The sequence below is a fragment of the Oryza sativa genome, chromosome 2, assembly GCF_034140825.1.
Source record: "Oryza sativa Japonica Group chromosome 2, ASM3414082v1".
Lineage (NCBI taxonomy): Eukaryota > Viridiplantae > Streptophyta > Magnoliopsida > Poales > Poaceae > Oryza > Oryza sativa.
Window position 1 is genome coordinate 21,413,271 of NC_089036.1, and position 27,823 is coordinate 21,441,093.

Genomic DNA, 27,823 nt, shown 5'->3' on the forward strand with positions numbered 1-27,823 from the left:
CAATAACAAATTGATAATAGAGTACAATTATTACTCTAATTAATAAGCGAATAAAATGTCATTACAGAGGTAGATAGTTCCTCTCAATCAATAAATATCTAAGCAGCGGAAAATAAGATAAACGGCGCAGACGGCTCCACTCCACAGGCAGCTTGACCAAGGCTACACCTAATCCTCCACACCATCAGCTTCACTGTAGAACTCTTCCTCTGATGAATGATTGCAAGGTGAGTATATGACATACTCAGCAAGTCACGCAGCAAATATGCAAGTGCACAAGGATACCAAAGAATGGCATAGTATAGGGCTCATTTGCAAAAGCAGCGTTTAGCAAACATTTAAGAGAAGAAAAACAGTGGAGTAAATAATTAATCAATATTAATCCAACACTATACAACATACTCTGTTGCATAGGCCCAACCATTCTGAACAACCATCCCGGCTGAACAGTTCTATCTCCAAACTAGGAATGTACCATTCCAAACCAGGAGCTAATCAAATTATTACCAATTAAAGCACCTTTTATTATGGTGAGAAGTGTGAGACTAATCACGAAAGACATTGTTAGACCCGCCCATAACCGCGGGCACGGCTATTCGAATAGTTTTACTCTGATCAGAGGTGTACCACTGTACCCACAAGACACAACCCCACATCATGTCACCATGTGCCTCAACACCACCACGGTACCTCGGAAAGGAGTTGTGACAATACCCCTTGCATAACACAATCCACTACAGCGCACCTTTCCTGGATCATAATCACCCCCTTATAAACAAGGTATGGACTCCCCAGCGACCCCCGTGGGCTTATCTCCGCCACTTCTCAGTCTGGTGCCCCGCAATGAACCATGCTATATAAAAGATAAAGCCGTTGCCCATGCTGGCTTGTGGTTGGCACGGTTAATGTTTCACAACCGAAACTCGTGAACCGGTCCTTAATTGTCATGAGCACGACTCTCAAAACCATGTGCTCACAACCCACCATTATCAGGTTTTAGTTGGCACATTAATTAATTAACCAATCACGATTGACCATCGTGAATTATCATTAAGCCATCATGAAATAATAGTGAGTCATAAGTTATCCCAATAATGTGCTAATGTTTCTAAGCAGGGCTAAGCAATTATATCTAATACATCTAGTTGAACCAACATATAGAGCTCAACTAGTCAAATTATAATAACCCAAGGTATCAAGGAATAAAGTAATCAAGAACAAAAGGGCTATAACAAAGAATAGGTTAATTCCACCCAATGACATTCGAAAATAAATGCAATAGTTGAATAGAAACAATAGCTTTAAATAGGATCAACATGCTCAAAGGGTTGTTTGGAATCTGTGTGACTTGCCTTGCTGGCCTTGGAACTCTTCAAATTCTTCTGCTGCGAAAACGGACTCTCCGGAAATGTCGGAATCTAAACAGAAAAGAGCAAAAACACCAAAACAGCACATAAACAAGCATGAACAGTACATGTGGATATTTTTAACATGTAGATCTCAATTTTAGAAAAATTTAGAGACTTGGACCAACTAAATCCGAGCTAAGATGAATTAGTTATGAATTTTTGAAGATTAAATCGGATTAAAACACTTATATGGATTTTAATTGAATTATGACGCAATAATGAATTATTTTTGAAAAGAAAAAGGGGATTTATTGCGTCAGCGGCTAGGGTTTCGGTGGACCGGGCGCACGGGCGACGGTTCACGTGAACGGACGGCCGAGATCAATCCATCCAAAACGGACGGTCGAGATCGATCGGGTCCACGGCGGCTCACGGGAGAGGGCGACGATGACGTCAGCGATGACGTCACCACCGGCGGCGGCGGCTCGGCGGCTTGGGCGCGCATGCTCGCCGGCGAACGACGGCACGGCGGCGCGAACGGAAGGCACCAACGGGTAGAGCGCGACGCGGCGAACTCACCGGTGACCAAAGGAGCGGCGGAAGACCAACGGACGGCGACGGCGACGAGGTTGAAGCGGCGGCGGTCTTCGGGTCGACGGTGACGGCGGTGCTCCGACGATCTTCGGCGACGGCGAAGCGGCAGACAAGGACGGCGGCGACTTGGCGACCATGACGGCGGTCTTCCCGAGCAACGGCGATGACCGGAACGGCGGCAGCGCACGGCTGGAGCGACGGCGGCAACGACGGCGCTAGGTCACACGGCGCTAGAGCACTACGGACGACGAGAGGCGAAGGCGAGGGTGGCGGCGGGTAGAGGAGAGCTCGGGGAACCTTTTAAAGGGGCTCGGAGGCGGCGACGAAGGCCCACGGCGGCCGGCGACGAGAAGGAAACTTCGGGGTTCGAAGGAAAGAGGCCGATCCGAATCGAACTCGATTCCACGAACTTCCAAAACGAATTAGCCGATGTTTCCAAAGGGGAAAAGGTAGAGGAGATCCCTAGGATCATTTCCCCTCTATCAATTCGGCCGGAGAAGGAAAGGAGCGGCCGGATTTGGAAGGAAACGGCGGCGGCGCTCGGTTAGGGTTTCGGGCGGCGGCCGACGCGAGGAAGACGAAGACTGACAGACGGGCCCCACCTGTCAGCAGGCGGACGCGCGCGCGCGCGGCGGCGGACTGGGCCGGCTTGGGCCGAGGAGAGAGAGAAGAGGTTTGGGCCGACTTTCGGCCCAAAGCCAAAAGAGACTTTTTAAAACCTTTTTCAATTTAAATTATTCATGAAATGCAATTCCATTTATTAAAAATACTTCCTTAGCTCAAATAAATCCCAGAAAAATCTAGGAATTATAGAATTAAGCAAAGTATTTAATGAAATTTTATCTGGCCCCATTTTATATTGGAATTTATTAATTAAAATTAGATCTTCTCTTCTAGGCTTTTAAAATCATTTCTAAAAATTCCAATTAAACAACAATTTATATATTTTGAATTTTTCAGGATGTGACAGCCTCCACCGCGCACATTGACTACACGCGGATACGATGAACGGATAAGGCTGCGTTCTAAAGTGCATAGTTCAATGGGCTTGGATGGGCTACTGGAGTCGTCACTCTAGACTAATGTTGTCTTGGGCTCAATGCTTCCTGTAGATGTAGGTGTGGGAGTTTGACGCCGTTGTTGATGTGAACCTTACGGCAGCCGTCCGTCACCGGTCTTCTCCTTCCTCCCTATGTTGTGAAGTCGACGCAAGGGGCAGCTCACCCCATTGTCCAGCAGTTCACCCCATTCCCTTTCCCGTAAGAGTGCACAGCACGGACCGGCAGTCGTCGAGGCGGAGGAGGAGAGCATCGGCGTGCCGTGCGGAGCAGCGGCCGCTGCTCCTTGCCATAGGTGCCGTACAGCCGATCGACATCGACAACTCGTGAGCAGGCTCTTGGAGACCGCATCGAGGGGAATCGGATACCGCATCGAGTGCAAAGGGGCGCGGCGTGCGCAGTAGGCGGCAGCGATTCCAGCCGCGTCCGGGCTACGCGGCATTGATTCCTGCTGCGGTCATGCAGCCTTGAAGGTTGTTTTGATCAATCGCTGCGTCGATCTCGTGGAAGACAGTCTGCATCGACGAGGCATTGGGCATCGAGGCATCGATTCCTGCTGCGCTCGTGAAGCCTTGCAGGATGATTTGATCAATCGCTGCATCGATCTCATGCAATACAGTGGGTCTGCATCGACGACGGCCACATTCATTTCGAAAATGCGCCATTGAAGAGCCGAGGCCTCCTATTTTAGAGACCCCTCGGTCGCAAATGGCTGCAAGAGGAACCAAGAGGAAATTTGAGGCCGCTGAACCTCTGATCTGCTCCTCCCCTTCTTCGGCGTCGCCCATCGACGTCGGTAAGCTGGGAGAGGAGTCCGTGGAGCTGGAATTGAGCGAAGATTCGACCAAATCTTACCTCTTCGACGCTGCATCCGGAGCCACTGCACAAGACGATGTGGAGCTTGTCACTCGTGCACTCTCCTCCGTAGCTGCGAAGTCCCCCGAAGCCGTCCGGCAGTTCATCCGCCGCCTCACCCCGGAGAAGGTTGCACGCTCGCTGGACTAGGACCTCCTCGAATCGGACAAACTAAGAAAGGTAATACCTTGCTCTATTTGTGTTTCCTCATGATTATTTTGGTATGCTCAATTTGTGTGCTTAGATGGCCGGCGGAGGTCACACTCACTGGACTGAGGACGAACTCCATGCGTTCTTGGAAAGCTGCATGGAGGAAATAGAAGCTCGCAACATCACTTCGTCATGCCCCAAGACTCAGGGGTATGCCAACTTGCAGGCCAAGATGCTGTCCAAGGCAGGGAAGCATGTCAGCAAGCAGCAAGTGAAGAACTTCTGGGGTGCTTGTCGCCGCCGTTTCCAGACCTGGACATGGTTGGAATCGATGGCTACAGGGCTGGGAACAAACCCGTACACCGGCAGCATTGACGCCTCCCCAGAGTGGTGGGAAGCAATGGAAGGGGTTAGTCCTCCCTTTCTCTTCCTTTTTGCTTTACCGAAACCATGTGTTCAGACTTAGTTTCAGAACAAATAGTGCTGCAAATGTTAACTTAGTTTGACATGTAAATATTTAGATCTTAGTATTACATGCACATGGCAACTTAGTTTTGAAACTTGCTTTGAGATGCAAATGTTCAGATTTTAGCATTAGATGCACATGCCAACTTAGTTTTAGATGCAAATGTTCAAACCTAGTATTATGTACATGGCAACTTAGTTTTGCAAGTTACATAGTCACATAGATATTTTAAATAGCTGTATTCAATATTTCAGATGTAAGCTTGTCAATTTGTTAAGTTAGCAAGTGTGCTGTACAAATGTGCCTTTTTCCAATGAGAAGTACACATGGAGATTGCAATGATAAGTACACAAACATGTCAGTTGTCAAGTGTATTACATCCATTTAATTGGTAACCTCACAATGTGTTAGAATCATTGCAAAAGGGATTATTTCTTATTTACCATTTTTTAGCTGGGTCATCATGTTGATAAGTACAAATGGTGATGTGGACATCACTACCTCGGATACATACAACAATCCTCCAACGGTCATTCAAAAACCGATATCAAGAGCTCGTGCGCGACAATTAAATTTAGAGGTGAGCTCGTTCCTATGTTCTTCTTTGTATGAATTCAAGAATAGATTGCTACCGAATGATTATATTGTGATTAGTAACAATGGAGGGGACAAGGAGACACTTGGAGAAAGACTTAGAGCCATGGAGGATTATCGAGGTGTTCACAGTGAAATTTGGTAAGCCTGGAGTAGTCATCGGCTTAGAGTCAGCATCGGCTTCGAAGTCCTGAGATTAGCCGATGAGAGTTGTCAAGTCGTCAGTTGTCGGATTCTTGCTATATTCGGTTAAGGAAATTGATCTACTAAAGGAAGCTTATCCAGAAGAGACCGAGTTCAAAGAGAATGCGGCATGACAAGTTATCTATTAATTAGGAATAGTTTGTTAGTTTTCTTTTATCTTTAGGAAAGTGTGTTTAGTGTCCTATAAGGACTTTATCTTTTCCTTTTATCTTTAGGAAAGTTTCTTTCTTGTCCGACAAGGACTTGTATCAACCCATAGGTATAAATATGTACACTCGGGGTCTATGTAATCTATCTTCACGATCAATACAATTCGGCGCATCGCCACCTTTTACCTTTTCTACTTTATTTTATCGTCCGAAGGGACTTGGCACCTGATGCGGGGCTGCATCGGTGTTCGATCTCTGGCTAAGGGGTAAGTCCAATGTTCCGTCGGCCCAGGTAATTATATCGTTTACGTCGGTGTCGTTCAAGGCTGCATCAGTACATTCGACCTCTTGGATTGCTCTGGTTTGGATGATATATTTGCCTACCTATTTATCATATGTCTTTGTTAATCTAGTCTTAGCATATCAATTTAGCTCTATCGGCTGCTTCTCGTTTTAGGGTTTCTGCCGGTATCGGTTAAATCACATTGCTAGATTAGATTAGCTTAGACATCTACCACCCTGAAAACTCAGTCAACGGCTTGATTGTCTAGATATTATGTTTCTTTTCATACTTAGTGCTGCATCAGTTAAGTTTGATCTACTAAGTCGTGCTTAGAACCATAATCTCTAGCCTGCTTCTTGATTGCCAATAAGGGTTTCATCGGGGTTTTAGCCGGTGAGTTATCTGGACGTTGCATCGGCTCATAAGGATTGCATATACATATAAGTTGGATTTAGCCGATGACAACAAAGGTTTCACTGTTTAATCTAATCTTGTGGATTTCATGACATCGGACCTCCAGCCGATGTGTGCTTTAACCTTCGGATCGATACTTATTTATCATATCATTGCTAGCCGATTGGTTTATACTGGATTATATTGTTATTTTATTATATCATCATCGGCAGATTGCCAATATATCATTATCCACATTGGACATATAGCCAATTGCTTAATCCCTATCGCTATCGGCTGGTATCGGCATCGGCTATTATCGGCTATCGGCTGGAACTACTCCATCGGCTTGTCAGCCGATCGGCTATTTTGATCTACTATTTGCATATCTTGTCAGTTGCAGGATCAAACTAACTGGCACGCTCGCATCTCATCAATCTTTGGACATGCACAGGAGTTAAGCAGATCTCCCAGGCCGGTGTGTTCGATTTTTTCGTCAACACGAGGACGTCCAAGTCAAGGTGGAGGCCCAAACCAATTTGACCTCGGGTGCAATTCGGAGTCCAGGACCAGTCTGCACTAAAACAGGCGCCCAGGTCGCATACGTGCTCGCATTGGGGCGTTCTTTATATGGATGGAAAGCTAAGAAGATAACATTTCCAATGGTTCTGGTCCCACGCCCAAATTCTTTCCGAGTCAATGGGAATCGACCGAACAAGTTGACGTCCAGAATCTGTCCCGGTGCTGCGTCACCGTATTTGGGCCTTTGGGCCATGTATCGTGTTGGAACCCATTAGGGTTGTATCGAGAGGGGGTTGCACGACCCTAAACTCTATATATCAGTACCGCCGCCATCTTTAGGTTTTTGGGTTTTGCTTAGATTATTCTGTCGAGAGCAGTTTCGCTGTTAGATCGGTTTGTAAGACCCCAACTCGTGAGCTTAATCATTCATATGCAATTTTGGTTGTTTTCTATCTCGTTCTTGTTTGTGTTCTTCGATTGGCAAACAGGGATTAGCCTTCTCGGTGAGGTCATCCGCGTTTCGACAAGGGTGATAACCAGAGGAGATGTGGTGCTGCGATTGCGGGGCTCAAGAGCGTGCGCGTTCAAGAAGCCGGATCGATTTGTGTCGCGACTCCACCCAAATCGTTGTTTATCAGAACCTTTCGGAAGATCAGGAACCCTAGTGCACATCAAATGGATTCACATATGCATGCTTGGGATTCTGTCAGGACATAATTTGTAGTGAGCAATTATATTGTTAAGAACTTAGACATCCCTTTGATGATACCTTTGGTAATTTATAAAATGAAAGATGATATAGTAGTACCAACTAGAGTACAAGTGTTGTTAACAACATTCCAAAAGTTGCTAATATATTTCAATAGTACATACCTCTACTTTCATCTCATTAACTGAACACCACCTTCACTTCTCACTGCATGTATAATGTTAAGTACCACCTTAGTGAAATAAAACAATGGCTGTAACAACTACATTTGCTTACCACCAAAAAAATTGATTGTTATACCCAAATACTCAGTTATATTGTCCTTGCTGATTTTACAATACTTTGCGCTAAGCAATATTTGGTCAAATCTGTAATATGCATATGCACACTTTGATGTTTTAAATACTCTGAAAGCATTTTCCATATTAATTTGGCAGCTAAATGGACTTTGCAGTAGTTATATTCAGTGTTGTGAATGTATGACATGTGGTATAATTTAGTGAATCATATGAGACTTGTTCACAGCTGTGGTGAGTGCTTGTGGAGTAGTACTACTGCCTGGATAACACATGACATTTGCATATTTACATGAAGCTGAAGCAAATTGAAATTAATACTTCCCTGCTGATGTTGTTTTATTAATATTGCAATAGCAATCGTAATTATCTGAAAATGTCGGCTTGTTATTTAACTTACCACTTGATAATAATTGCAACCACTTGATAAGCTATGTTGTTGCTAATATTATGGGCAGTTAGGTTGCAGCCATTCCATGTGTGCTTGCTGTGTGCATCGTACTGTACTTTATGCAATACATATATGCCTGTGTGCTTGTAGTTTGGTAGCTTCTGTACTTTATGCAATACATATATGCATGTGTACTTCTTGTTCACTCTAGTTTGTTTCTCTTTTGCTGAAATGCAGATGAGAAAATGTGCTAGGTCTTTCAGGAATGCACCTCTCAGATTCATTGCTGAGCACCATGCTGTCTTCAGGGGGAGGTGTGTTGTCGGCAACCGTTCAAGTGTCCCAGGCACTGAACTGGAACAGCAGTTGCAGCCAGCCAACGCAGAACTCCTCGATGTTGAGGACCTTGTCGACGTGCCAGATGCGCCACAGTCACCTGATCCACCATCACGGTCAAGGCCAACCAGGGGTAGGGGCAAAAGGGTGGCAACACCGGCTAGTGGGTCTAGGGGTTCCAAAAGGACCCGCAGTGACTCCACCGGTGAGGCTTTGCATAGGCTCGCTGATCTGAGGGTTAAGTCTAGTGAGAGTAAGGCACAAAAGCAGCGAGAACGTGAGGCTATGAGTGCTCGTGCATGCATTGAGTTGGTCAAGTCTGATGGGCACTTATTTAGCTCAGATGTTTACCACATGGGGGTTTTGCTCTTTAGTGACCCATACTTTTGCGAGTTCTTCCTAGGTGATGCCATTACCCCGGAGATGCGTGAGTACTACATTAGGTTCCACTATGCCATGAAGTTTCCTAATGGTGGAGGATTTTTCCCTCCACCATCTTGCTCAGGGGGTTGGTTTCCACCTGGTGGTACACGGTTTGATGGGGGTGATGGGGGGACCCTGGGGATGATGGTGCTGGGGGAGCCGACGGAGCTGCAGTGTGTTGAGTGGGTATGGTGCTTCTGCTAGTGCTATTGTGTGCTGTTGTGTGCTAGCTGTGTGTTATGGCCGTGCTGTGTGTGCCTCTGTGAGTTGCTACTGAGTGACTGCTGCTAAGTTTTGCTGCTGCTGGTGCGACTGAAGCTGAAGTTGGTTGCTCTGCCTTTTTATTCCATCGTTATGTTAGTGAAATAATGTGTTCGATTTTTAAATCGAACATAGTTATGTTATATGCAGGTTGATTTGTATTGATGTAAGAACAATTCGGCACACGTTGCGTATTAATCTAAGTTGGTTGTTCTAATGGAATAATTTATTTTACACTCACTGCTAATGTGCAATATTTTTTGTTAAGTTATAAACTTGTGTTTCATTTATTGTACAGTCACTGCACCTCTCAGATTATTATCTAACTTTTATTTTCATATTGTGCATTTTTTGTTCCTTTCACATACACTAACGACAACATTATCTCAGTTTGCACTTGTATTACACTGTTTATGTTATGAACATCAGAGATATGATTTTTTTTGTACATGCTACAACAACTTTCCATTTCATGACCTACCAAGATGAGCACCACCTCAGGGAACACTTCAGGGTCTAAAGATGGATACACAAGCGAGGAGGATGAAACAATTATGGAGTTGTTGGCTGATGCTTTTCAAAGGAATGTAAGCACACGAGCACCAAGACGGGTACCTCAGCAGTCGGGCATGCAATGGGTTATGGAAACAATGAACAACCCAGAGCAGTGCCATAACATGTTTCGGATGAGAGCGGACCAGATTCACGCTCTCTACAATCTCCTTGTGAGCAGGTAGGTACCACTTGCATGGTACCTATGAGGTATGTCCTATGGAAGCAATTGGAATGTTTTTGTACGCCATGGCAGGTGGTCATTCCGTGAGGAGCGTCAACAATAGGATGGTTCGTTGCAACGCTACTATGAATAGATATTTTCACAGGGTGTTGAATGCTGTCAATGAGATGGCAGCCGACATCATCAAACAAGTTGATCCAAACAACTTCCCGCAGCATTACCGGCTTGCCCAAGATGATGCATTCCTTCCCTTTGCTGGTGTTGTAGGAGCAATAGATGGGACGCACGTACCGCTTCTTGTGCGTAGAGATAATTCAATTCCACATAGGAACCGCCACAATGAAACTTCTAGAAATGTGCTAACCATCATTGGTTGGGACGAACGAGTTATGTTTGTAGATGTTGGTTGGCCTGGTTCAGTACACGACCAAAGAGTTCTATCGGAGGCAGTTCGCCGCTATCCATTTGCTTTTCCACGGTTGCCATGGGGTTAGTACAGTGATCTAACTAAGCTTGTGTTATAGTTTTCATAATTACAAATTTTCATTTGTGTCGACTAGTAACACTTCCAATTATTTATATTTCAGGGAAATATCTGCTTGTTGACTCTGGCTATCCCAGTAGGTACGGTTTCCTACCACCGTAAACAAATGTTAGATACCATGTTGATGATTTCGAAGGCAACGAAGCTCCACCACCGGTTGGAAAGGAAGAGACTTTCAACTACATGCACTCTGCCATGCGTAATACAGTTGAAAGAGATTTTGGGGTGATCAAGAGTCAGTGGAGAGTCCTGCGGGGAATTCCTTTATATGGAGAGGAAGCTGCTCAGACGAAGATTATAGTTGCTACTTTTGCTCTCCACAACTTTATGACTGATAGTAATGACCCCCACTTCATGACACAGAACCCTTTGTACAACGGGTACCCCCGTGTGCCACAGGCGCCACCCCTCCGCAGTTGGTACGACTCCCCCCAACAGCGAGGAAGCTATGTCGACTTATCGTGAGACTATTGCGAATCAGATGTACCACGGGTAGAAGTGTATGTTCAATATTTATTTTAACATCCATTTTCGAAATGGATATGTATCCTACTATTTATGTCTCCTTCCTTCCATCGAAAACTATTTATGTATCGGACGCATTTATGTGCAATATTTGTTTCACTTTAATTGTTGTGCTTTGTCAGCAGAAAAAAAAAACTCAAATTTCGCCAGGCCGTTAGCTAATCCTAATCTGCAGCATTAATTTCTAAGTGCAATGCGCGTGTGCTTCTAGCTTTAATTTTCTTTTCCCCACCGTTATCTCCTCCATACGTGACGCCGTGCCTGCGACAGCCATCCATCAGGTCCAACAGTCGCCGTCCCTCAGCTCCAACGGCAACCGTCATCAGCCGCTATTCAATTTTTCAAAGTGTGCAGCTGCTGCAAGCCCTGACATGCGGCTGCAGTAATTTAGATTATTTCTGATACTCCACGCAACACTTTGGAATGCAGCCTAATTCCATGATATATGGGCGTTTGATTTACTTGGGGCGAAGAAGAGTATTCTATCCTCATTTTATTTTTTTTCCCTTAGTGACCTTTTGTGTTTCTCGAAATATAATTTTGCCACTACTTTGTAGCTTATATAACAATGATTTTTCTATATTGTACTGTTATTAAAGCATATCCAAAAACAAGTATAGTAAATATAAATTTCATACAGTCAGACATACTGGTGGTCAAACTTTTGTAAGTTTGGTCGTATAATTTCTCAAAGGACTACCTTTAGCTAATTGCAGCCATGCTCTCTCATTAGCATCCACTAACATGCATGAATAGCTGTTTTAATTAGCTTATGCATTACCATTCCAACTATATTTCTCTAATTAATCCTAGCAGGGTGGATCTGGCAATGGAGCTAGAGCTGATGTTGCTAGGAAGATGAAGGAGGTTGATCATCTATTGGCAAAATTAGAAAATGAGGGAGTGGAGATAAATGGCAAGATAGCTAGTATTATTGAAGATTAGGTAGCTAGAATTCAAGCTGAAGCATCGAGGTAATTAATTACTTGGAGGCGCTACAACTTATTTCATTTTTACTGATCAAATGAAACGATCCTAACATTCATGCATTACGCACATCCTTTTGATAGGGGGCACGTCAATAACACAAGAGAGAATGTGAAGACGATAGTGCACGCTCTTACATGTATTAGTGGTGGTTTCGTCTTGGGAGCAGAATGGTGCAAATGTGCCCTCCGTGCGGCAGTGTGCAAGAAAATCTTTTTTGGTTAAATAGCCTAGGGCTTGTAGGTCAACTCTGTTTATGGTATGTACGACCAAGTTAGTAATCTTGGTAAAACATTCTAAGCTAACTATGGTATGCAAAATCTATTTATGTTGTCTGATAATTGTTGTGCTATTTATGCTAGTTGGTTTTCATTCTTCTAAACCCATATTGGTTTAGAGTTTTCTAGATCAAGATGGTTGACGACTCCGGTTAACATCGTAGGGCTTTCGGTGATTCATCATGGTGATCGGAAAACGTGTCAACCATAGTTACTCACTCAGGCATAAAATATAGGAGCAACTTACTATTAGATTGGACATGAATTACACTACACAAACGACCGCTTCATCCGACTGAGACGTACGACGATGCATCTCCAACGTAGATTAATCCCTTGCCCATAGCCGCATGCCCTGATAATAGTACGAGATGCATTGGATGTCGTATGTATAGCAACCGAGTTAAACAAATTCATGTTAGTCAATTCAGTTGTAGGTTTGCTTGTGGGATGGACGGGTAGCTTTCTGCGGAAGATGGGTAGGATTTTCGGCTTATGTTGCGTTGTGGGCTTCTGAACACTCAGGCCCACATTGTTGTAGTGTGCTGTTCGTGGAATAAGTTCACTTTAGGTTCTTCATCTAGACGTCGAGTTTGACTTAATTACATTCTTCAACCACAAAACCGGGGTATAACACATCCCTCATCTTCCTAAACGATGCAAATGTAGTCTCAATATTGAAGGTGGTTTTAGCTGATGGGGTGCTGATGTGACCACATAAGCAAACATAAAAAATAACCACATTTTTAGACCAGAGCGGCGGCTGGTGGAATAGCACTTGGCACCGACGGCCTCGATTTTGCATGGCACGGGGTGGGGCAGATCAGCGTGGCGGGCTGCCAACTCCCCGACGGCGATGCAAACCGGCGGATTGTGGGAGTGGAAGCGACGATGGCTGTGGTCAAGAAATCGGAGGGATCATCGGCGCAACAAGCCTCTGTCGCGTTGATTTGGAGTTTATGGTGTCCTCTTCATCCTCTCCGGCACCATCCTTCTCCTCTCTGCCGACCTGCTGCTTGCTGGATCTAGCAGCACCCATCTCATCGTCTTCACCGCTGCGGGGGAGAACGGAGATGGGTAGTAGGGAGCAACGCTTCATCGTCTTCACTGCCACGGGGCAGACATACAGTGGCCATGGTCGCACCCCAATGCTCAACCACATCGTCGTCACCACTTTCAACATCGATGCGCAACAGTCATCCTTCCCTCCTCATCCCTCTCCGCTCCTATGTCAGCATCAAACTCCCTCTCCGGTGGCATGACGACGAAAACAGCCTACAAGGGACAGAGGGAGGCACCACCACTACCACCTCCTCAACCTCCCCTACCATGGCAGCAAGGGACGAGGTTCGGCGGTGGCGGCACGGCACCTGTGGCCACCTCCCACGCCACAGACGCCATAGACGCGGTTGCCCCCACCATAGCCGCCTTCACCACTGTCGTCATGGTCACCTTCGCCGTAGCGGCCTCCCCTGCCACCGTGCGCCGCTCCCGGCCACCGCGCACCCCTCCTTTTCCCACCGGCTGCTTCCCTGCCATGCCTGGATAGAGGAGAGGGGAGTAGGGGAGAGAGATGAAGAGAGGGGAGATAGGGAGAGAGGAGGAATAAGAGGAGGGGGTGATAATGACATGTGGGGCCCACGTGGCCCCCACCATTTTTAATTTTTTTTGTGGAACTGGCATGTGGGCCCACAGTTTTTATTATTTTCCAAATTAAATTGCCACGTAAGCGCCACATCCAATGATGATTGATTCAAATTAGCCACGTCAGCTTATTTTGCATCGGTTTTGACAGTTGAGGGACCTGTTGTATCTGGTTTTTCAATTGAAGGACTTACGAAAATCGGATTCGTCGACAAGTTAAGGGACCTCCAATGAACTTATTCCGCTGTTGGTCGTCTGTCGTTGGGGGTCACGCAGGTCCAAGAGGCCGGATGGCCTAGCCCATGGATCTCTCAGTCTCGGACAGGCAAAGGCAACAAATTAAGTTGAGAGAACCCAAACCCTAACCGGCGCGCCCCCCTCCTCCAGATTCCTCCGGCGTCTCGGTGTCATGGCGATGCACTCTCATGATTCGCCGCCGGCGAACTCCCTTCCTGATCCCACCCCTGATCAGGTACTAGTTCCGCTCTTGTTCGATCCATCTACCTACTATAGCTAGCTAGCTGTCGACTCCCTGGTTCTGACGAGTCTATCAGCGAATTAACCTGCAGGCCACGATCAAATTAACTGTTTTTTGTTATCTTCCCCGAGACAATAACAAATATAGGGGTTTGATGCAATTACCTAGTTCAATTCAGACCCTTGTTATCAGAGGAGTTCTGTAATTTGACCGCTAATGATGAATATTGCCAATTAATTAAATATGCACAATAAGTGCCAGATTGCAGAGGAGGTCTATGCAAAGATATGTGCTAAACTTGTTACTTTTGCTTGAAAGAAAGCGGTGACAATCAGTTTTTTTCTTAATCAATTTGTAGTGTAGTCCGCATTGAGTACACGTGGATATGGTGGGGGCAAAGAAGAGTATTCTATCCCCATATTTTATTTTTTTTTCTCAAGCCTGGTTCGGTTAATCCCTATGAGGGAGGAATTAGAGGAAATTTATTCCACACCTATTATAATGTGAAATTATTCTTCCTCAATCCCTTCTAAACCGAATAAGGCCTTTGTGATTTTTGTGTTTCTCGAAACATAACTTTGCCACTACTTTATATATAGCTTCACTAGTCCAGATCCTTCCATCTGTGACGACCCCTAACAAGATTGGAATTTGCGGGCCGTCACAAGGAAGTAATCTCAATCAGTCCAAAGTTTCGTCTGATTGAGATATGGTCGCACAGCCATGGTAGATCGGCATAAAACTAGAGCCCGTCACGGATGACACTTATCTGTGACGGGCCATAGTTGAGGCCCGATTGAGATGAGGGTGCCATATCTCAATCGGGCCCTAAAAGAAGCCTGTCACATATGAGGGTCATCTGTGACGGGCTCCAACTAAAGACTCGATTAAGATAAGTTTAATGCCCGTCACAGATGACACTCTTTTTTTATGGGCTTTTATTAAGGCCCGATAGAGATTACTTGTATGCCCGTCATGGTTGATTGTTTTAGGACCGTTACAGATATTTGTTGCACAGTATAAATACCCTCCACCACCTAGTGTAACTGTATCCCACTGTTCACTATTTTGGTAGGAGGCTGTAGGGGGCGATTCTTTGTCTTTTTTCCAAGGAAAACAGAAAATTCCCAAAAGTGATCAAAATGGAGCAATCAAGTGAGTAATATTAATCATTAATTGAGCAATTTCATCACGTCTTACTTTAACAATACTGATCTTATAAGATGTGCCTCTAATTTATTTTTTTTATTTTGTAGCAATTGATCGAAGTTGGATGTATGCGAAATTGTGAAACATCATTTTCCGGAGTACAGAAATGGTGTAATAAATTTTATGAACGATGCGGAGGAGGATAGGAAAAGAAGAAACAACGATTACATGTGTTGTCCATGTGCAGATTGTAAGAATGAGAATATGTTTGATAGCGGAGAGGATGTACACGGTCATCTGATACAACGAGGATTCATGAAGGGCTATACATATTGGGTGAAACATGGAAGCAAGAATCAGGAAGTGGAGCAGCAGCAGACAGAAGTGGTGCGCATAATTAGGAAGATGAAGATGAGCATGACATGTTTATACCTTCTCCATTAGGCGGTGAAATGTTTGATGTGGATCACGATCTGCTGCAAGACATGTTACATGACGTTGAGGACCCAGCCCAGAATGAGAGAGATTCCATGAAGTTCAGTAGGTTGGTCAGTGATTCCGAGACGCCTCTGTACGCTGGATGCAAAGCAAAGCACACTAAGTTGTCAGTTACCTTGGACCTAATGAAGTTGAAGACAAGTAATGGATAGACAGACAAGAGTTTCACAGATCTTTTAGAAATTTTGAAGGCTATGCTTCTTGCTGAGAACACATTGCCCGAGACGACATACGAAGCAAAATAGGTTCTGTGTCCACTGGGGTTAGAAGTCCGTAGAATTCACGCTTGTCCAAACGACTGCATATTGTATATCTATGTTTGTTTCTGTTATTTTTGCAGCTGGCATGGCTAGCAAAGGCCTGAGGCTAGCCAAAAAACAAAATTTATTTTTTTGTGCATTATAGTCATCTGTGACGGGACATAACTAAATGCCCGATTGAGATGATGGTCATCTGTGACGGGCCGTACTTAATGCCCGATTGAGATGAGTATCATCTGTGACGGGTTCTAGTTTAGGCCCGATTGAGGTAAGTAGTCATCTGTGACGGGCTCTAGTTTAGACCCGATTGAGATGAGTATCATCTGTGATGTGCTCTAGTGTAGGCCCGATTGAGGTTAGTAGTCATCTGTGACGGGCGCTAGTTGTGGCCCGATTGAGATAGGTCATCTGTGATGGGCTATAGTTTGACTGGTCGTCTGGGTCAAAGCTATCGGTGGCGGGTTCATCCGTGACGGCCGTTTGCCCGATTGAGATAACTCTTCACATCAGTGACTTCTAGCCTGTGACGGACGCCGTGCCCGATTGAGATGGGGCTTACCGCCCGATTGAGATGAGGGTATCCGTTTTAGTGCTTCTATATCAATTATTTTCTATATTGTACTGTTATTAAAGCATTTCCAAAAACAAGTATAGTAATATAAATTTCATATAGTCGGACATATGCTGGTCGTCAAACTTTTGTAAGTTTAGTAGTACAATCTCTGAAAGGACCACCGTTAGCCAATTGCAGCCATTGCTCTCTGATCATTAGCATCCACTAACATGCATGGCTAGCTGTTTTTAGCTTATGCATTACCATTTCAACTAACTATATATATTTCTCTAATTAATCCTACTAGCAGGGTGGATCCGCCAAAGGAGCTAGAGCTGATGTTGCCAGGAAGACGAAGGAGGTTGATCATCTGTTGGCAAAATTAGAAAATAAGGGAGTGGAGATAGATGGCAAGATAGCTAGTATTATTGATGATGGGATAGCTAGAATTAGAGATGAAGCTGGCGAGGTAATTAATTAATTTGGAGGCGCTACGATTTATTTCATTAATTTTTACTCAAATGAAAACGATCCTAACATTCATGCATTATACTCCCTCCATCCCAAAATGTTTGACGCCGTTGACTTTTTTTAAAAATGTTTGACCCGTTAGTCTTATTTAAAAAATTTAAGTAATTATTAATTATTTTTCTATCGCTTGATTTATTTTTATGCATACATATAGTTTTATATATTTCACAAAAGTTTTTGAATAAGATGAACGGTCAAACGTGTTTAAAAAAGTCAACGGCGCCAAACATTTAGGAAGGAGTGAGTATACGCAAACATCCTTTTGATAGGGAGCACCTCGACAAGATCAGAAAAGAGAATGTGATGACCATACTTGTCACCGTTGCATCTGTTGCTGTTGGTTTCATCATGGGAGCGGAATGGTATGAACTGCCTTCCGTGCGTTAAATCCCGAACCAAGAGAAGACACGAGGGCCAAGAGTAGACGTGCGTAGATCGAGATCCACTCTAGACTTCTTCTGTTTATACTCCCTCCGTCCCATAATGTTGCAACCATCCTAGGACTACGAATCTGTCCTGGACTGGACAGATTCGTAGACCTAGTACCCATCCTCGGTTGCAACATTATGGGACGGAGGGAGTATATGATATGCAAAACCAAGTATTATATAGGTAATCTTGGCAGAACAATGGTTGTCGTGCTGCAGTATTATATATTGTGTGCTTTGGCATAAAACTTGAAACTTTCATCTGAAAAGGAAAACATTTCGTCCACAAAGGAAGGGAAGAGTGTGCCAATAGCGCTGTCGGTGACATGGGGCCGGGGGTATCGTGACTAGAGGCTTGGGTAGCCGCGGTCACCCACGTGGCCTGACCCCCTCGGGGGGGGGGGGGGTCGGGCCCGAGGATGACGTGGCCACCCCTCCCTCTGTCTCCCCGAGGGGTCGGACCGCTCCCGTTTCGGCCCCGAGGGCTGGGGCGCCCCGACCCCCTGTGGTTTTGGCGCCACGTGTGTGGGTTAGGTGAGCACAGCGGGCTCACCTAACCGCATTTATAGCAGGTTGGACGAGCGCGCCACGCCGCATTTAATGCGGCGCAGCGCGCGCTTATCCGGTCCGAGACCGGTCGCGGTGTGTGACCGGTCGCAGACCGGTCAGATCGCGGGTTAGGTGGCAACAGGCGGCCTGTCACACGCCTCGCCCCGTCCCGTCGGAATAATGAGAGCTTCCTGGCTCTCGTCCCTAGCCGGAGCCGGCGTGCTAACTCCTGGAGTTGGTATGTCAGTCCCGGTCAGATCCATTCCAGGCTTCAGCGCAAGTATGGCAAGGAAGTCGCTGGCCATTAAATGAAGGTTGAAATGGGCGTCCACCGGAAAAGCGGGCGAGCGGGGCAGGAGGCGTGTGCTCTGCTTGTCAGAGGTCACTTCCGGCTGTAGACTAGCCCTCATTGTAAAAAGCATGTTTCCTTTCTTAGGTAGCTGTAGGCCCTTGTGGTGACCCCTGACCAGATAAAAAGGAGGCCCAGGCCTAGGAGAGAAAGGGAGAGGAGAGAAAAGAGGAAGGAGGTTTGGGACTCTGGCGAAGGGGTGCTAGAGCCTGAACTCTCTCTCGCTCTCCGGCTCTCTGTATTCCTTCACGCACAGATCCACCAGAACACAGGAGTAGGGTGTTACGCTTCTCAGCGGCCCGAACCTGTCTACGTCGCCCGTGTCTTGTGCATTTCCTCTCTCGCGGACGTTCCTCAGATCGAGGGCGAAGAACCTCACTTAGCGCCCCCGGCCGAACCGGCAAAGGGGGCCTGCGCGGTCTCCCGGTGAGGAGCCCCACGCTCCGTCAAGCGCAAATAGCCCTCTCGATATATCATATACTGTTGGTGCTATAGTATGGTCGTCTTCTTCTTTTCAAATCTCTACTATTATAAAAATTAAGTATATTTTCGTGGTCCGTCATCCGTGTTTGAGCCGGTTATAAAAATTGAAGATATTTCCGTAGTTCATCATCCGTGTTTGAGTCGGTTTTAATTTTATGTTTTGGTTTTAATCTATATCTCTTCTCTACTATTATAAAAATGAAGATGTTTTTACCGGTATTTTGGTACGTCATTCGTGTATGGGTCGGTTTTTAAGTTTGATTGCTTTTGGAAATACATATCCGTATTTGAGTCGGTTTTTAAGATCGTGAATTTCATCTTAACTAAACCATATAACAATAATAAGATTAAAATAGACTTCACCTGTTGCAACACACGAGTATTTTTTTTCTAGTATTATAGAAATTGATGACGTTTTTGTCAGAATTTTGGTACGTAATCCGTGCTTGAGTTAATTTTTGAGTTGGTTGTACATCACCCGTACCTAATTCGACATAAGTAGAACAACTATTGTACATCCCCTCCTCCTCCTAGCCCAACCCAACCGTCCCACACCATCCCACCGGCACCCCGTTCCGTGCACCCCTGCCTCGATCGACGTTTTTTTCTCTCTTTTTTTTCTTTTTCTCCTTTTCTTTTCTCCATCATCATGAACCTCTCCCTCTCCTCCCCCTCTTCTGTTTTCTCATCCTTTTCTCTTTTTTTCCTTTCCTTTTCTCTTTCAAAATTCTCTTCTCATCAATATTTTTCTTAAAGTTATCATTGTTTAAGGTGTATATGTGGCAAGTTTGTTACTTTATAAATGCTTTCAATCTACAGTAAAAAAACTTTCACTAACTAAATAATAAAAATTTCAATATATGGTCGATGAGGCATAGTAAAATACCCAGGTATCGATTTATGGAATGGCCACCCGATTGATTTGTGAGGTTATGGAAAGCTGTACGTAAGAGATTATTCGTGTGATGACGTATGAAGCAAGCGCAACAACCGGGTTCAATGCTATAAATACAGCCGGGTTCAATGCTATAATATATGATTTCTGATTTTGTTTTACCATTATTTTGTTCGTCTCGTTAGGATTTGTCATTTAAATTGATAGAGTTTTTATCAATCGTGAAAATTGTCTTCACGTGTTGCACACAAGTATTTTTGCTAGTAAGATGAAAATAATGTTGTAACACATAAAACAAGAAAGCTAAATTTTAATTATTAAAAACTTTAAAAATAAATTTATTTGATATTTTAAATTAATTTTTATTAAAAAATCTTTCATACGAAACATACAATTTAAAAGTTTGAAAAAAAAATTAAAGTTGCTAACGAAAACACGAAAAATGAAATAAAATCTGTATTATACTCCCTCCGTCCTTAAATATTTGACGTCGTTGACTTTTTTTAAAATATGTTTGACCGTTCATATTATTTAAAAATTTTAAGTAATTATCAATTCCTTTCCTATCATTTGATTTATTGTTTAATATACTTTTATTTATACATATAGTTTTACATATTTTACAAAAGTTTTTAAATAAAACGAACGATTAAATATGTTTAAAAAAATCAACGCAAATATTTAGATACGGGGGAGTAATTAATACCACCCATACGTATACATATATTCTCTCCCTAACTACAATCCAAATCTAGCATTACTGGCGCTAGCTACCTGTCACCTGCCCAACTCCACAACAACACAAGGCAAGGGTACCCAATCGCGTCCACGTACTATTCCACTCTCTAACCTTATCATCACTTCAATACACAAACCCAGCGCGAGACTTAGCAGTGTCTAGTGTCAGAGCGCAACAGTAGCAGCTCGATCGCCTCGCCTCGCCTCGTCCATGGAGGACGACGACGACGACTTCACGTTCCCCGCGCCGGCGGCGACGGCGACGGCGACGGCGGTGGCGGCGGCGGCGACGTCGTCGCTGGCACCGAGCAGCCAGGGCGGCCTCCTCTGGCCATTCTCATCCACGATGGCTACGGCGGACGACGACGACGCGGCGTCGGGCGGCCAGGCGGTGGCGGCGACGGCGCCGGTAGCAGCAGCACGGCGCGTCGACGAGGAGGAGGAGGAGGAGCGGATGGACCAGCTGTGGGAGCGCGACCGCGACGCGCGCGCCGGCGACGAGGAGAGGATGGACCTGCTGTGGGAGGACTTCAACGACGAGCTCCTGCTTCAGCTCCGGCGCCGCCAGCAGCAGCGCGCGGCGGCCGGGACGCCGCCGTCACCGTCACCGTCACCCGCGGCGGCGGCCGACGACGACGACGACGAGGAGACGCCGTCGTCGTCCCCACCGGGAGGAGGAGGAGGGCTGTACGGGTGCGCGCCGACGATGCTGAGGGCGTCGTCGCGGGCGGGCGCCGTGGGCCAGTTCTACGGCGGCCGCCGTGGCGGCGGCGGCGGGAGCAGGGCGACGACGGGGTGGGAGCTGCTGCTGAGGCTCTTCCGGAAGCTGTTCGCCGTCGACAAGTCGTCGCCGTCGCCGGCGCCGCCGTGCCGCCACCACCATCGCCGCCACGGGAGCATCTACGTGCCATGATTAGCGCTAGCTTACTCTTAATTACTATTCTCTCGCCGCACATACATTCGCGGCAAAGTAATTAATTAACCTACTGTGTGTAATTAAAAGCATCTTCTGGAGCTCAGCTCAGTGTTTTTTTTTTCCTTTTCAAAATTAAATGCACACCATGTATGCATAATCGATCGTACAGTCAACATTAGGATTTAAATTCAGTTATAAATGTTGAGGAGTTCTTGGTTTTGTTTTTTCTGGGTAAGAGGAAAATTATTGCTTTTGTTTCCCCATTTGTAAGTTGCACGCTAGCAGTATGTACATGTTTGTTTACATCCTTCAAGTGGCATTTTCCACATACCAGATCACATATCTAAAGACTAGGAATATAAAATCGAATTAACTGAAGAGAAAGAAAAAAATAATAATAAAAGGCAAGACCTTAGTACCTTACCACTAACAAAAGTTACTAATGTTAAAAATCTGGATATATATATGTAACAGTGCGACAGTGCAACAGTGTACTCGCAGTCGATTAATAAAGCGGACCATTTGGTCATTAAATTAGGTGGCAGATAGCTCAACCAGACAATGCAATTAGTTATTATTACTATCATTCACATTGATATGGAAATTTGGAAAGTGAGAAGTAGTGGAGATAGAAAGGGAGAGCAGCTTGCAAGTGCAAGTTCTCCCAAAAAAAAAAAAAAAGCTTGCAAGTGCAAAGCCTTGCTGCTCTGCTGCTAGTGCTGAGCTCGCATGCAGAGATGCACTGTCCAAAAGGCAGCAGATCAGCAGAGAGAGAGAGGAGAGAAAAAGGAGAGGGACAGCCAACGACCAACCTGATTGCAACAGCGGAGCCGCGCGTACGGCTTTGATTCTCTCATCTCATCTCTCTCACGGCTTTGCAAATTGCAGTGCAGCATCGATCGCCACCAACCTTGTGGACAATCATCATCCATGGGACCTCACATTATGTTAGGATGATAGCTTTTGACAACACACACACACACACAAAAAAAAAAAGAAGAAAGGAACAAAGTTTACATGCTTAATTACTTTGTTAGGACAGGATGGCTGTAACGAGAGAGCTTATCTAACGCCAACCACTCTGGAGCAGCAGAGATTCAGAAAGGCAGGGACATTTGATGCTGTCCTTTTTTTTTTTTGGTTCAGTTTGGTAAGATTATTCGGTTCAGAAACACAGGGATTTTAGTTACTCGTTTGGCAAGCTAAAATGGGGATTATTCGATGTAGTGTAATGATGTTACAATAACAGATTTCAGCGGTGCAAAAAAAAAAAAGGGGGGGGACATGTATGTATGAAACCATTGGTAATGCTACATGTACTTGGAAACCTGGAACTCGAATACAAGATTAAATTCAGTACTGAGCTATGTCCTCAAGCTGTCAGCTGCACTGCACCTCCTAACCTGAAGCTCCCCACTCCCCCTACAAAAAATAATACAAAGATGATTTTAGATTGCAATTCATCCTGAATAAATCAGTGTTTTGCAAAATGCAGCTCTCTTTTGGTAAAGAAACAAAAAAAAAAAACTTGGAGTCGCTGAATCACTGACCAAGTGGCCATCACAGTTCATCCTTGACAGATTCAGTCGTGGTTGCTTCCCCAGGCCTGGAGCCCTTGTTCTTGGTGATGAAATCGATGATCTCCTCGGCTGTCCTCCCGTCGTAGGGCAGGAGGTTCCCCCCAGACGAGTAGAAGTACATGCTTGGGTACCCCTCCACCGCGAAATCTGACGGTACATCGTTGGCAGTACCATCCTGCAATTCAGGGCAAACGAATTGGTCAAGAGGTGAACGGTGAGAAACGCGCGTGTTCTGATAATAATCTGGTTTGTTGAATTTGAGGCAAAAAAAATGTCAAACTTGAGTCTTTTTTTTCCCCAGGCATGACATGTGAATTTGATGGTTGCTTTTTTTCTAAAAAAAATAAAATGAATCAGTCTGATTGTTTTGTTTTGTTTTTTTAAGAAATAAATAGATCAGATGGTTTATGGATGCATGCTATGAAGGCATTTTTCAATCATATCTTTGACAAGGCCAGCATGGACCAAGCAATGGAGAGAGCTCATAGGTAGGGTAGATTACCATCTTTGCTATGACGACGTCTTCATCATCTTTCAATGAAACTGCAACCTCTTCCAAGATCGGGGCCAGCTTCTGACAATGTCCACACCATGGAGCATAGAACTCGAGCAGAACTGCAAAAGGAATTTGAAAAAAAAAAAACAGAGACCGAACTTATGTTTTGACAGCTTGAGCAAACAAATTAACAAAATGGTTAAGATGTTGACGACGAAGCAGGCATCAGGCATGCAGGGCATAACTTAAACAAATATCTACCTCCTCCACTTTAATATAAGGTGTTTTGATTTTATCCAAGTCAAAGTTTGACCAGGTTTAAGAAAAACGTAACATCATTTTCAGCACTAAAAAAATATATTACAAAAATATATTCAACGCTAGATTTAATGAAATTAATGTGGTGTTATAAATGTTGCTACATTTTCTATGTACTCGGTTAAACTTGAAAAAAAATTGCTTGTAACAAAAACCAAAACATCTTGCATTCTGTAACAGGTCGAGTGGTAATTAATACAAGTTCTTCAAGCAAGTAGCCAAGAACATACCGTTTTTGCCGGAGTTGAAAACCACCTCTCGAAGATTGTCAGCAACAACGGTCTTAACAGGCTGATCGTTAACCTCCGGAATGGGTTCTGATTTAACATGGGGTGCCAATGTTCCTTCCTGCATAAAGAAAATCAAGGCAAACTGACTAAGCACGTAGCGAAACTTTCTCCGGTTTTTAATGTATGACGTAATTAACCTTTTATCAATGTTTGACCATTCGTTTTATTTAAATTTTTTTATGCAAATATGAAAACATTTAAATCATGCATAAAGAACATTTGATGATAAATCAAGTCATAATAAAAATAAATAATAATTACATAAATTTTTTGAATAAGACGATGGTCAAACTTATCCCAAAAATTTAACAGCATCAGAAATTAAAAAAAGAGGTAGTACTAATAATAAGTAACCTTCATAGTCCCTAGTATAAAATAGTGAGACTAAATATCACGCAAGCGACTTAAAGAACCCACAGAATATATATCAGGGAATTAGTAAACGAGGAAGAGGATAATAGCGTCAGTTCAGAAATTGGCTTACTGTAAATTCCTTCAGGTAGGGCAAGATCTGATCAGGCTCCACAGTTGGTTTGATATACTTCGACTTCGATGCTAGTATGAAAACGAGGGGCACTTCACTCTCTTTAAGCCCAAAATACTGGAACATTGTGCATTCAAAAATGGTCAGACAGCAGGCATTTTCAACTCTTGGACATTGTTTTTATACGAAATGTTGGGGCAAAGCAATGTACTAATAAAGATTGTTATGGAAAAAAGAAGGCAAAAGATTACCTGGAAAGCACCCTGAGAGGCAGTGACATCACCAATCAGAAAGCTTATGTTGTTTGCGCTGTATTGATTTGCAGCTTCATGGAACTGAGTTCTGAATTCCTCTGCTCTGTCATCACTGAAGCTCAGGAAAAGCATCGCCTGCACGCTCAAAATCAGGTTCAGAAAGAACAGATGATCAGACCAAGTGAGACAAGAGTTGCATTCTCAATTATGGATTCCAGCAGCACATTGAAATAAAACATGAGAGACAGTGAAAATCGTGTGCACATGATAAGAGGCAATCATGGCCTAAACAACAAGCTAAACAGTCCAGTGTAGGCAAACAGAGTGAGAAGTCAACCAATTGTCTGTCCTTACTTTGGTGCCGGCATTGTCGAAGTATTTCAGAAGGTATTTCTGGTTTGCCGGACTAGTGTCAAAGGTAACCACTGTAGGGAAACCAGAAGACTCGATAAACTTCTCCAACGCATCTCTATCAAAATCCTGAAAAATAAAAACAAGAAGCAATCCAAATTTCTGTCCATTTCTTATCCAAAATGTGAGCTACTACTAGCTAATCCCTTGGAGGATATTCATATCCCCTCGTGTATATTTTTGTTCCAAATTTATTGTAAATAGCTGTAAATTTTTTTGAAAAAATTGGCAATATAAAGTATAATGATATTTATCGATTCACCAGAAATTAAGTTTAAATTTGACATGCACCTTGAAAAAAAAAGATAAATTCGGGTATGGACACTACCACTACCCTATTATTCATATACCGAATTTATGTTTTTTATATATCAATGTGTAAGTTGAGTTTGGATCTTACATTTTTTTAGAGGTGGTATATGTATTTGTACGAACGCTGTCAACTTTTTACAGAAATTTTCATGAATCATAACTACTTGGATGATTTTAAGCAAACAAGAATACAGAGATACCCCTCCCCTGGAGGGATCAAAACAGAGCAGAGTATCTCTGTAGCATTAATTTTCAGCTAGTGTACCTGCGAGTCAACGAAGAGCTCGTCGAAGGGCTTGAAGAGGCGGACGAGAGGCCCCCTCACCGTCCGATCACCCCGTGGGAGGACGCCGGCGTCCGTCGTGTGCCGGAAATCGTAGTCGGCCCTCATCTTCTCCGCCACCGCCATGAAACTCTCGAACTCGCTGCCGCTAAGTTCGGGGAAAACTCCGACCTGCATCAGCAAGAGTATTTGACTGATGCATCGGGTCATTGTTTCGCTTATTTGTATGTTTATCCGAATCACTTTATTTGTAAATAAAAATATTATTTGTGAGTAAAACTTTTATATATACATATAAAAAAGTAAATGCTATTTATAATTAAAAAACAAAAAATCAAATGTACTTAAAAAAGTAAATGCTATTTATAATAAAAAACCAAAAATTCAAATGTAAAATTAAATTTTAGTCTCCCATCGTTTGGCTCTTTCCCTAATAAGCCAAAACAGCTTATTAGGGGATAAAAATAAATTTATAGATAAAACTTTCATATATATATATATGTTCTTGATGACTTAAAAGCCAATATTAAAAAAGAAATTACGTTAAAAATATCTTAAAATCAATCTTAAATTTAAGTTTGAAAATTTAAAATTTGACTTATTCTTTGACTATTTAGGCCATCCAATGAGAGCCTTTAGCTTGTAAGTATAAGCATAAACAGCTGATGCAGAGAGAAGAGGAGGTCAAACTCACGACGACCACGCCGTCGTTGGCGATGGAGTCGGCCGCTGGCGGCGAGGCGGAGGCAGCGATCTCGACGGAGGCCGGGCCGGCCTGCCTCTTGAGGTAGGCGACGATGCCGGCGGCGTCCCGGGGCCCGGCGTAGTTGTGCGACCTGGCGCCGCGGTCCCGGAGGATCCTGATGGTGGGGTAGCCCTGCACGCCGTGCTCGCCGGCGAGGCCCCGGTTCAGGTCGGCGCTGGCGTCGACCTTGGCGAGGACGACCGGCGGGTCGTGCGAGCGCAGGGCGGCGGCGGCCGCCTCGTACTCCGGAGCAAGCTGGTTGCAGTGGCCACACCTGCGGCGGCGGCGAAGAGGATTTGGTCAGCTGAGCTCAAGGTCAAAATCAGCAAGGCGCCATGGCGCCGAGCCGGCGGCGAGGAATGGGGTTTGCCTGTACAATGTACGTACCATGGGGCGTAGAACTCGACGACGATGAAGTCGTGCGCCCCCACCACCTCCGTGAAGTTGCCGGCGTCCAGCGTCAGCACCGCCTCCCCCTCCGCCGCCGCCGACGACGCTAGCAGCAGCAGCGCAAATGCCGCTGCAAATGCCGTGGAGCTCGCCATCGCCGGAGAACACAGAAGAGGCGCGTGGTTTTCTTCTCCCTCCGTGCCTTGGCGCCGGCCGTCGTCGAGATCCAAACGACGCAGCGCGCTGCGCGAGGCGGCACTAGGTTTTGATGGCCATGGCGGCGGCGGCGGCGTGGCCGGGGCTCGTGGCCACATTGGGATTGGTTCTTTGTCAACGCCACGTGGCCTGATGCAAGCTTTCCATTTTAAAACTCTGGTGGTGAGCACAGGTCAGAAGCTCCGGATCAGAGCAGACAAAATAGCTGTGCCACTTTGTTCCGGATTAAGATCCTGTACGTTTAAAGTCACTGTGCTTTTGTTACTGACATGTGGATCCGATGGATTTAGATCGCTTTTGTTACTGCATGTGGATCCGATGAATTTAGATCCTCTACGTTTAAAGTTACTATGCTTTTGCATGTGGATCCGATGAATTTAGATCCTCTACATTTAAAGTTACTATGCTTTTGTTATGACATGTGGATCCAATGGATTAAGATCCTCTATATTTAAAGTTATTGACATATG

General features: G+C 44.6%; 3 protein-coding genes across 5 annotated transcripts; 2 read left to right on the top strand and 1 right to left on the bottom strand.

Moving 5' to 3' along the window:
- The first annotated feature begins 3,034 nt into the window (after window positions 1-3,034).
- LOC4329651 (uncharacterized) lies at window positions 3,035-9,258 on the top strand. 3 transcript variants are annotated; one of them, XM_026022591.2, is made up of 3 exons: window positions 3,038-4,036; window positions 4,101-4,415; window positions 8,251-9,258. In XM_026022591.2, the coding sequence occupies exons 2-3, from the start codon at window positions 4,101-4,103 to the stop codon at window positions 8,974-8,976; spliced, it is 1,041 nt and encodes a 346-aa protein (XP_025878376.1). In that variant the 5' UTR covers window positions 3,038-4,036; the 3' UTR covers window positions 8,977-9,258. The 3 variants fall into 3 exon arrangements, 2 of the variants coding, with proteins under 2 accessions (XP_015624475.1, XP_025878376.1); XR_003240387.2 differs by lacking the exon at window positions 8,251-9,258 and adding an exon at window positions 4,926-5,607 and having other exon boundaries at window positions 3,064-4,036; XM_015768989.3 differs by having other exon boundaries at window positions 3,035-4,415.
- Window positions 9,259-20,822: 11,564 nt separating this feature from the next.
- On the top strand, window positions 20,823-21,837 carry LOC9269000 (uncharacterized). Its single transcript, NM_001416670.1, has one exon. The coding sequence runs from the start codon at window positions 20,870-20,872 to the stop codon at window positions 21,569-21,571; it is 702 nt and encodes a 233-aa protein (NP_001403599.1). The 5' UTR covers window positions 20,823-20,869; the 3' UTR covers window positions 21,572-21,837.
- A 921-nt stretch (window positions 21,838-22,758) lies between these two features.
- LOC4329652 (protein disulfide isomerase-like 1-3) lies at window positions 22,759-27,522 on the bottom strand. Its single transcript, NM_001416669.1, has 10 exons — window positions 27,135-27,522; window positions 26,697-27,021; window positions 25,985-26,173; window positions 25,351-25,476; window positions 24,994-25,131; window positions 24,743-24,859; window positions 24,199-24,316; window positions 23,657-23,769; window positions 23,125-23,329; window positions 22,759-22,996 (listed from the first exon to the last, which is right to left on the bottom strand). Exons 1-9 carry the CDS (start codon window positions 27,449-27,451, stop codon window positions 23,135-23,137), a joined length of 1,638 nt encoding a protein of 545 aa, NP_001403598.1. The 5' UTR covers window positions 27,452-27,522; the 3' UTR covers window positions 22,759-22,996; window positions 23,125-23,134.
- Between the last annotated feature and the right edge of the window lie 301 nt (window positions 27,523-27,823).

Bases quoted from the DNA above. Each gene is read 5' to 3' on its own strand.
- LOC4329651 (XM_015768989.3), top strand. From the start codon at position 4,101: ATGGCCGGCGGAGGTCACACTCACTGGACTGAGGACGAACTCCATGCG. The intron at 4,416-8,250 runs GTTAGTCCTCCC...GCTGAAATGCAG, and splicing joins GGTGGGAAGCAATGGAAGGG to ATGAGAAAATGTGCTAGGTC.
- LOC9269000 (NM_001416670.1), top strand. From the start codon at position 20,870: ATGGAGGACGACGACGACGACTTCACGTTCCCCGCGCCGGCGGCGACG.
- LOC4329652 (NM_001416669.1), bottom strand. From the start codon at position 27,451: ATGTGGCCACGAGCCCCGGCCACGCCGCCGCCGCCGCCATGGCCATCA. The intron at 26,174-26,696 runs GTGAGTTTGACC...TTGCTGATGCAG, and splicing joins CCAACGACGGCGTGGTCGTC to GTCGGAGTTTTCCCCGAACT. The intron at 23,330-23,656 runs GTAATCTACCCT...CCTGAATTGCAG, and splicing joins ACGTCGTCATAGCAAAGATG to GATGGTACTGCCAACGATGT.